At 36.5% G+C, this 10,166-nt stretch overlaps 2 protein-coding genes across 2 annotated transcripts; one reads left to right on the top strand and one right to left on the bottom strand.

The window, feature by feature from the left end:
• The first annotated feature begins 2,547 nt into the window (after positions 1-2,547).
• Positions 2,548-4,339, top strand: LOC125590690 (zinc finger BED domain-containing protein RICESLEEPER 2-like). The gene is made up of 4 exons (XM_048764378.1): positions 2,548-2,724; positions 2,816-3,037; positions 3,116-3,266; positions 3,360-4,339. Exons 1-4 carry the CDS (start codon positions 2,548-2,550, stop codon positions 4,337-4,339), a joined length of 1,530 nt encoding a protein of 509 aa, XP_048620335.1.
• A 2,648-nt stretch (positions 4,340-6,987) lies between these two features.
• Positions 6,988-9,933, bottom strand: LOC106407338 (AP2-like ethylene-responsive transcription factor ANT). The gene is made up of 8 exons (XM_013848184.3): positions 9,308-9,933; positions 8,645-9,182; positions 8,463-8,545; positions 8,303-8,311; positions 8,109-8,197; positions 7,878-8,002; positions 7,705-7,781; positions 6,988-7,621 (listed from the first exon to the last, which is right to left on the bottom strand). Exons 1-8 carry the CDS (start codon positions 9,642-9,644, stop codon positions 7,200-7,202), a joined length of 1,680 nt encoding a protein of 559 aa, XP_013703638.2. The 5' UTR covers positions 9,645-9,933; the 3' UTR covers positions 6,988-7,199.
• Between the last annotated feature and the right edge of the window lie 233 nt (positions 9,934-10,166).

Below are 10,166 nucleotides of genomic sequence, written 5' to 3'. Positions count from 1 at the left end.
TGTGGGGGATCTTTTGACTTGATCTCTGCCACACACCTTCCAATCCTGATGGATTCTGTTTCTACTCAAAGGGTATTTTGGTCTTCTTGCAGATTTCTTATCAACCTAGCTCTGATACCAATTGTTGGAATTGTGAAATCCCGTGTCCAACTCTATATTATCCGATTAGTACGATATTGTCTATTTTGGGTCTTAGGCAAGTCCGCATGGTTTTACTTTTGGTTTCCTACCCAAAAAGGCTCGTACTAATTAGAGTTAGACATCTCTTTATATATTAGACACTTTTTATAAGATTCTCCAATGTGGGACTTAGTTTGTTATCTCACGAATTATACCATAAGAATTTGCATATAAATATACCTAAGGAAAGAAAAAAAGACTATTCTACACCACTAAAAGTCAGTTGAATATCAACAATTCAATTACGCGTATAATTTTCGGGAAAACAGTAGTCACTGTAGTGGATTAGTGACTATGGACTATCGTGTCTCGAAACACTTGTAAACGCAAGCCATGATACAAGCCTTAAGCCACATGTACATGTGTAGTTTTATACGTATGTGTATGAGTGAATATGTGTGTGTGATTGTGAAAAGCAAGTAAAGTCGATGACCTTTCTCCTCGCTTTTGATTCGGCCTAACAAAGTCGGTGTGTCTCTTCGTGATCGTCCTTCTAAATAGTCTATTTTTCTTTTTTTTTTGAAGATATTAAAATAGTCTATTACCATCATTCTGTGAGGTCTTTCAATTTTATTACGTTTATCTTTTTTCTTTGTCAAATCTTATATATAGGGCCCCTTATGTATATGATTAGACTAACTTTGTTTTCCTTACTTGCTCTTGTAACTGGTGTTAGAATACTTTTATATAAGTACATAATGAAAAATATTATTGTAAGAAATATATCCGAATGTTTTAGTCAGCTCGACAAATAAATATGATTTTGGTAGTTTGATAAATATAGTATTTCGTATAACCTTTTGAAAATATTTTTCATAAGATTTGTCAAATATATACTCATAGTGAAGTTATTTTGAAACTTTTTTGTTTGATACGTAACTATAATTATTTTGCGTGTGTAATAAAATTCATCAGGTAAAATAATAAATATTAAGAAATTGTGTGAAGGATCTCACGTACAGGAAAGATGAAAATGACAAAATTACCTCAGTTTGAGCAGGGACCATTGTATAGTGCAATTCTTCTTCTTCTTCTTCTTTTCGCAACCAAAGATATGGAAGATATCTGGGTCCTGACTCGTGATATGGTTTCACATCGATTATCTTTTAATAATTGGTACACATCTTTTTCTACAATAACAGTCACTATCATCTTATTACTATTATGATTCTAAATACTAGAACAAAAATATAAACTGAGAAAGAAAATAATGCATTTTTTGAAAGCAGCCTAAGCTAAATCATTATCATTTGAAAAAAACCTTCTTTTTTTTTTAACTGTTTCTCATTTTCCTTTATATGATACACTCAAGTCATGGACCAGATTCGTATCTCAATGTATATAAAAATGTATTATTCAGCTAACTCGGGTGATCCATCTCTTAGGCCAGGGCAAATAATCCGGACCCGATAACCCGAACCGAACCTGGTCCGATTAAGCCGGTTCGGATCGGGTTCGGATTTTGTTAAAAAACCGAATGGGTTTGATTTTTTGGTATAATGGGTTTCGGGTCGGGTCGGGTTTAAACCGAGAACCCGAATGGTTATAACCGAGACCCGATCTTATCTAACCTTGTTTCACTCATCCTTCGATATTTTATTTCCCTATTCGGATAAAGAGAGATTCTTTGCGTGATCTCAACAATTCAATCCGTGAAATCTCTCAATCCCTAAATATTTTCACCCAAATCGTTTCCTTAATCCGATTAGCTGCATATTCTCTTTGATTCTCTTTTGATTTCGAATTTGAAGACCTAATTTGTAGCTCTTATAAATGTCTCTTTAATTTCTTAAACTCGACAACGCAATCTCCCTACTATCATCTTCTCCTTCGTCAGATAATTCAAGCAGCAGCCAGAGGTACTCGTTTTTCACTTTCGGGTTTTCGGGTTTGGGAAATCTCACTGTGTCTCCGGTTAAATACTTTAGCTTTATTGTGTTTAATCTGTTTCTGTGAATAGTTATCGAGTTAAACATGTTTAATTATGCTTCAAGGAAACTCTTCTAGTCGGTTTTACATTCACTGTATACGAGTCGTTGTTTTACATGCACTGTATATGAGTCGTTGTTTGATGCTAATCTATTTCGATTTTTAAAAATGTATATCATGCTAGTTGAATACGTTTGCTGAGAAATGATTTAATTTTCTTCGAAAGAGTATTATTGTATTCGTTATGAGTTGTTTGGTCATATTTGGATACGTGTGCTTAGGTTCTTTTAAAGTATTATTGAATTCATGATTATGAGTTGTTGTTTGATGCCATTTTGATATGTGTGCTAAGTTTTTTCAAGGCGTATTACTATTTTTCATTATGTCATTTAATTCTTTTTTATGTGCTTATGAATATTGTGGTTCACTTACGTGCAGATGGTTTCATCATCCTCTAAAAGTGCTCAGAACGGTGGAGATGGCAAAGAGCGTGAGTGTGAAGATGAAGTATGTCAAACTCCTGAGTTCTGTGGGAAAAGGAAGCAAACAGATACACCTTGTGGAGAAAGTTCTCAGCCAAATAAGATGAAAAAGATTGTTGTGCCAAGGTCTGGTGTATGGAAGCACTACACCAGAACAAAGGAGAGCCGTGACAAGTGCCTTTGTCACTACTGCCAGAAAGTCTTCTCATGTGCAACAAAATCAGGAACCTCCAACCTTCAGAAGCATCTGCAAATCTGCAGAAGAGTACCAGTCCTACTTGATCAGTAATGGAAAAGATCAAACTGTCATCAATGACGAAGGCAGTGTTAAGACATCAAACGTGCCTGAGCCGCTTTTCAGAGAAACCACGAATGAGCTACTCGTGTTAGCTGAATTGCCTCTTTCTTTCATAGAAAGTACATGCTGGAAACACTTCTGCAATAAGGTAAAACATTGTATATTTGTATTCTAAATGATTTTGTCTATCTCTGAAACTAATAATACCTTTTCTATGTATATCAAGGTTAATTTTTACAAACCCCACTCAAGAAGAACCGCTACTAGGGACATTGTGGAGATGTTTGTGAAGAAGAAAGAGGCCCTGAAAAGATGGTTGTACACCAATAATCAGAGAGTTTCTCTTACCACTGATATTTGGGTATCTCAAGTAACAGGTAACGTTTTTTTTTTCTTTAAGTGATGTCACTTATTTGTTGATACCAATATCATTTTCAGTTTACTAATATCATTTTTTACGTTGTTGGCAGGTGCAAGTTACATGGTTGTAACTGCACATTTTGTTGACCCAACTTGGCAGCTGAAGAAACTCATTCTAGGATTCAAATTCGTTAATCATAAAGGTCAGACCATTTCTAATGTTCTTCTAGAGTGTCTAGCTGATTGGGGAATTCAGAAATTGTTTTCTATCACACTAGACAATGCCACTGCTAATACCTCAGCTATTAAGAAATTACATAGGGAGTTCGATTTAGTCTCGCCTGATGTTTTCGTATTAGATGGAAACTTTCTTCATATGAGGTGTTGTGCACACATTATCAACTTGATAGCTAAGGAGGGTCTATGGGATTTAGGCGAAAATGTGATGGCTATCCGTAATACAGTCCAATATGTCTGGTCTTCTACCAATAGGCTAAATGCATTTGATCAAAGGGTTACTACTGGGAAGATGACCCGAGGAAGTCTGCCTATGGATGTTAAGACTAGGTGGAACTCAACTTTTCTCATGTTGTCTAGAGCATTACAGTTTAGAGTAGCTTTTGATAAAATGGAAGATGAGGATAGACTGTACAATGACTACTTCTTAGAAGTAGAAAATGGGGCTAAGAGGTGTGGACCGCCTGCTATTAGTGATTGGAACGCTGTGGAAAAGCTAAAGCGGTTCCTAATCATATTTTATAATAGTACCTTGGTCGTCTCTGCTTCCTCGAAAGTGAATTCCTACAAATGCTATGGTGAGATTGTCACCATTGAGAGGAATTTCACCACATTGGCCAACAACTTGGACCCAGACTTGAAGTTGAAGGCTGAAGATATGATGTGCAAGTTTTTGAAGTATTGGGATGACATCAAAAACGTGAATAGGATGTTAATTATTGAGATAATAATTGATCCGAGGAAGAAGATGACGTATGCAAACTTTTGCTTTGAGCAACTTTATGGAGAGGATAGTTTGGAGTCCAAAGAAATGGGTGAATCTGTGCTTGATCTCCTTAGAAGCATGTTTTAAGAGTATGCTAGCCGGTTCGGTGGAGATGCTACACGATCATCACAGTCAAAGAAAACATCATCAGTTAGTGTTCAGGAGACTCAAGAGCAAATGGGCAGGCTGGCGTTGGTTGTTGAAGATTTCGGTTATGAGAGGATGGATAACAAGTACACAGAATTTGTTGCTGAAAAAGAAGATGAAACAAGGGACGAACTGGAAGCTTACTTGAAGGCACCTCTTGAGAATCAAAGGCTTATGATGGGATTTGAGTTTGATATACTCGCTTGGTGGAAGATGCATCAAACCAAGTTTCCAGTATTGGCTGAAATGGCTAGGGACCTATTAGCAATGCAGGTCTCCTCTGTGGCATCAGAAAACGCTTTTAGCACCAGTGGCCGAATCTTAGAACCATACCGAAGCTGTTTAACTCACTACATGATAGAGGTTCTGATGTGTAGTGAGCAGTGGATGAAAGCTGATATCAAATTCTCTGAAAAAGTCCAAACAAATGAGCAGCTTCTAGCTGAAGTTGAAATGCTAGACAAGCTTGAGAAGGGTATGTTTTCTATAAGTTATTTTAATATTTCATCTGTTTGTTCGTGTACTTATATATTGTTTTGTTTGTCTTTTCAGAATTTGAGAGTGTAAGAATTGAAGACTGAAGAAAGAAGATTGATGCTGAAGTCTGAAGTCTTTTTTTTATTCGGTGTTGGTGTTGGTTTTGATTTTGATTTTCAGTACTCGTTTTTCATTTGAATTGTTTTGTTCTTTGCTTTTCAAGGAGGTTTAATATGAACAAGTTGGATTTATTTTGAAGTTTAATAAAGGCTCTCACGTTTGGAGTATTTAATTTTCATTATTGCAAACTACTTTTGTTCTTGTTATTTCTTTGTTCACGTTCTGGTTGAAGTAACCGTAAGGTTATGTCATGAAACAAAACAGGTACTTCGGGTAAAAAAAGGAATATGGATAACCGAAACCCGGTTTAAAACCGAACCAGAAAACTAAATGGGTTCAACCGGGTTTAGGATGTTTTACTAAATCCGAACCGAACCCGACAAAACCCGAACCAAGACCGACCCGAACTTTTATAATACTCGAATGGGGCTGATTTTTGTAAACCTGAAAACCCGAAACCCGATTAGAACCGAACCGAACCCGAATGGTCACCCGATTGCCCAGGCCTACCATCTCTCATCTTTGATATAATTATACTTAGTTAAAGGTCGCAATACGAGACCCAAGGTTATAAATAAAGCCCAATTAAAATGAAGAGATGTAAATTAGCTAAGAAGGTGATCGACACTGTATTAGTCATTTGGATACGCCGCATAATTTGTTTAGGCTTCGACCTAGGTCCTTTCAATTACATGCCAATCCAAACACATGAATTATACGCACAAGTGAATAGCCCATAATACTGCATGTGTTATAGCCCGTAAGTCATAAATTTCAGTCTATAGGCCCAAACTCGTGTTTGACTAGAATAATAGAAATTGTTGCGACCGTTGAGTTTGGACTTTGGAACCCTGAAGGGAGGCAGGGAGCGTCCCCACTTAGTGATCAGTGCACGCTCTTTGACTTTGGATGCTAAAACGACTCGAGTCATATCCCCAAAGGACCTAACTACTGAAGGTTACTTGTTTTTTTCAATTCAAACTTGGGCCATGCATGATACACAATTACACATGATCAATTTCCTTAACACGTGTTTTCGTAATAAGATAGTGCGCCAGACTTTGTAATTATACTGGTTCACGGCCCAATGAACAACTTTTGCGTCCAAGTTTGGGGCAACTCATCCACACGTGTGGAAAACCAAGAACATTATGTAATGTACACAATCAATGGTTTGAACTTCAACAGCGAACCACTCATTCATTGATCCCACGTATGGGTTACGTTAATTTTGCGTCCGGCACCATTATTTCATAGTAAGTGGCTTTTAAAAGTGTACACGCAATAACTTCTCCAACATCCTTTAATCTTTCTGATTGCATATATATATATATATATATATATATATATATATATATATATTTTAAAGGTTCCCAAAATATCATGGAGGAGGGAATATATTAAAAAAATTGGTGAAACTTTAGGGAAAAGCTGATACGGGGTGGGGTGTGAAAAAGAGACAAAAGGAGGGATTGAAGAAATGAGGTGGTGAGGTATTGCTGGATTGTTGTGGGTCGATATGGTCAATAAAGCAAATCGCATTATTGGAGTGACATTTCATATTTTACTCACTTTCATCGTAGTATCTCTGTAGCGTGTACTAAAAAGAACAACAAAAATAAAGAGAAGAAACCTAATTATGAGATATGGGTCATTTCATCTCCATGCACATTCTCTTTTCATCCTTTTCTTACCATATCTTTACAAGAAATTCACTTTCTAATCAATTGCTAAAACCATCAATGCCATCGAATCAGTTACTATATGTTCACGTTTTCGTTAATTACCATATAAGTTTGGTAAAGTTACTAAATGTCCATGCTCGTAATATCATTAATAAACGGTTCGTATTGTTCCAACTAATTTTCAATGATTTCACCAATTCTCTTTACTTTAATCACATAACTACTACTATAATCACGTGACTACTATTTCAAAAGTATCAATGGGAATTACATACTAATTTATAAATATAGCCAAGAAACAGGGAATTGAAGAAATAAATGCATTGAAATCATATGTTATAGAGAGATTCATTCTGTTTCACATGAATACTACTCAAAAGAAACATATACCGCTCCTAAGGAAAGACTATTTATACCGATAAACTAAACCGAGTTTAATTCAAACCGGGTAAAACCGGAGATAAACTGAAACACTTAGCAACTAGACCAAGAAAACCATAGTTAGGCAGTAGATTGGATCAAGAATCAGCCCACGCAGCGAAAACAGGCATCTGAGGCAAAGTATGTGAGACGGCCTTGAGCTCAGCATTAGGGTTCGTAGTCCAGGAATTCATGTTTCCGACCATATTTGCTCCAAACATCTTCTGACCAACTTGCGGCAACGCGAAAATCGCCGGAAAACTCAAAACTCTCTCCGGACTATTCACTTCTTTGTTCGAACCACCATCCACGGCAGCGTTAACAGCGGTTTCTTCGTTGTTGTTGTTGCGAACCACGATGCTGTTGATGTTCCTTCTAGCTAACTCTCCAGACAAGAGTGTGTTACTAGCCATTATGCGATCAACGTCGTACCTTGATATATCAAAGTTAGTCACAGCGTTTGTGCCACGGAACTTGATGGCTGCTACATCATAGGCTTCCGCAGCTTCTTCTTGAGTTCCTAATAGTGTTTAAAAACATTACGTGAGATAGAATCTATTTAAAAATAGCTTTCAATAGACGATAATCATCACCGAAATTTACCAAAAGTTCCGAGGTAGAGATCTTTGTTTCCGGCGACTCTACCGATCCGAGCTTGCCACCTTCCATGCTGGTGGTGTCTAGTACAAGAGACCCACAAAGTCAAATATTTGTATTTTCTAAATTAATAAATGAAAACTATATAATAAAGTTGAACAAATGTATGTTAAAAGGACCTTGTGACTCCTCTATAGATGGAAGCACCCCTAGAGAAACCACTGCTTTTTCTTCTCAAGTGAGCAACATATTCTTGTCTAGTCATGTTCTTCATGTCCTCAATCTCTTTCTGATAATTCTCCACCTTTTAAAACCCATTAAAAAAACTCAATTAGCATAATATAAAACATTAAGGTCAATAAGATATAAAGTAGGAATTAAAAAATCAAAAGGAAGAGAATATGGTTTACAGAGAAATTGGTGTGAGTAGAGGGACCCCAGTACTTGAGTGCAGCTAGATCATATGCTCGAGCAGCTTTCTCCTCCATATCATAACCTCCTAAAAAGTTTTAATCAAACAAAAAGCAGTCAAAATCCATCATTATTTCCCCGAGAAAATTTAGGGGGAAATCATGAATCCATGAAGATTGAAGTGTGTACTTACCCAGATAAACTGAGAAGAAGATCATCAAATCATAATCACAAATAGGGTAGAAAAAAACACACCCATTGTCAGTAACATATCAAATAAAATTATATAAAATATTAAGCCTAAAGAAAAGTAGGTTATAATTAAAAATACTAAAATAAATAATGCTCTAAACCTTGTCTTCCTTTTCTGCTATGACCTTCCTTCTTGAAACTATTGTCCCATAGATGAGCTTCATATCTACCAGTCCATCTGTGTCTGTTTCACATGATTAAAACCCTTTAAATAATAGTAAGTACAAGAAAACTTGTCTAACAAAAGTCAAATAATATTTAAATATTAATAATGAAAGAGAACCTTGTAACGCCTCGGTATTGAGAAGTTCGTTGTCCAAAGGTATCAATAGATTTTCTATGAACAATCTGTTTCTGTCCAACAACCATTACTTCCTCTTGTCCTCTCTTCTTCTTTGCAGCAGCCGCCATTGTTGTTGTCTCAAATCCAACACTTGTCTCCACCCCCAAAGCTTCAGAGATCTGATGGTGGTTTTGAGCTTGGTGGTTTTGGTTTTGGTGGTGGTGAGTGCCAGTGATGCAGCTAGATTGTGACCCAGGGCTCATGGACAAACTCAGTGACTGTTGAAATTCCCCAAATACCCCTACATTAAAAGAACCTCCTCCATGTGTCAAACCAGGGTCATTCTGGTAACTTCTTGTTTCTTCCTCATGGTGGTTTCTGGCTTGTGGGAAGCTAAAGAACTCTTGAAAGTTTGTGTTGTTGTTTGGCTCATGAGTGGTGTTGTAGAATAAACTATCTAAGCTAAGATCCATGGCTTCTTTGTTACTTGTATTGTTCTGATGGGTCCCAAAGAAATCCTCCATCTTTGGAGATGAAACTAAAAAGGAAAAAAAAAAACTCCTCAAGACCAAACATGTTTCCATCATACAAGACACGACAAGAAAAAAAAAAGAAATAAAGATTATCCAACTTGTTGTTAACCTAATTCACATTACTACTAACCTTGAGTATGGTGATGCTGGTTTGAGTGAGAAGATCTATTGAGAGCTTCCATTAAGCAAAGAGAGCCGTCAGATCTGAGTGGCATCACAGACATTTGAGAATACATTCCCCCAGCCGCTGAGTTAGATCCAAAGCAAACTCCATAGTTGCTACTGTTATCACCAACAACAAGTTGCGGTGGGACAGAAGAAGAAGTAGCAGCTGAAGAAGAAGATGAGTATAGAGCTTCTTCTCCTCCTCCTCCTCCCATTTTCAACATATTTGAAGACAACGAAAACCCTAGCAAATTGGTCGTGTTGCCATGATTATTATCATCATTGTCACAAAAGGACTTCATTCTTCTTTTCTTTCTAAAATGTACTCTTTGCTCTCTCTCTCGTTTTTTTGTTTTTAAATCTCTCGAAGTGGTCAGCTAAATCGTAATCATTGGCTAAACAACGAACACATCATCTTTCTTTCTCTTTCTTTAAGCTTATAAGAAAACTCAAAGTTTTGTTTTAAAACTCAAAGTTTTGTTTTATCTTTGTTTCGGTTGATAAGAAGAAAAAAAAGGAGGAAGGGGCTTTAGAATATAAGAGAGGGTCTTTGAGAGGATAAAGAGAGAGGAGCAAAGCACAAATTTGCTGTTTGAATCCGTTGGGATCTGTGTTCTTATTGAGAAAGACGTTTCTTTACTTTCATTTCATTTTTTATTTTATTTTACACTTTCAGCCTTACAAAATTCATTTTATTGTATGATTTCTTAAAAGTCTTTGAGGACATTTGAAAGTTAATACACTCATTGTTAAAGTTATTATTGGTATGAGATATGAATTACAATACAACTGTCAACGAACCCCCACTCTTTTGTTTCTATCGT

This window comes from Brassica napus, chromosome C7, assembly GCF_020379485.1.
Source record: "Brassica napus cultivar Da-Ae chromosome C7, Da-Ae, whole genome shotgun sequence".
In the NCBI taxonomy this organism is placed as follows: domain Eukaryota; kingdom Viridiplantae; phylum Streptophyta; class Magnoliopsida; order Brassicales; family Brassicaceae; genus Brassica; species Brassica napus.
Note: the sequence above shows the minus strand (reverse complement) of the source record. Positions and strands in the feature narration are given on the sequence as shown.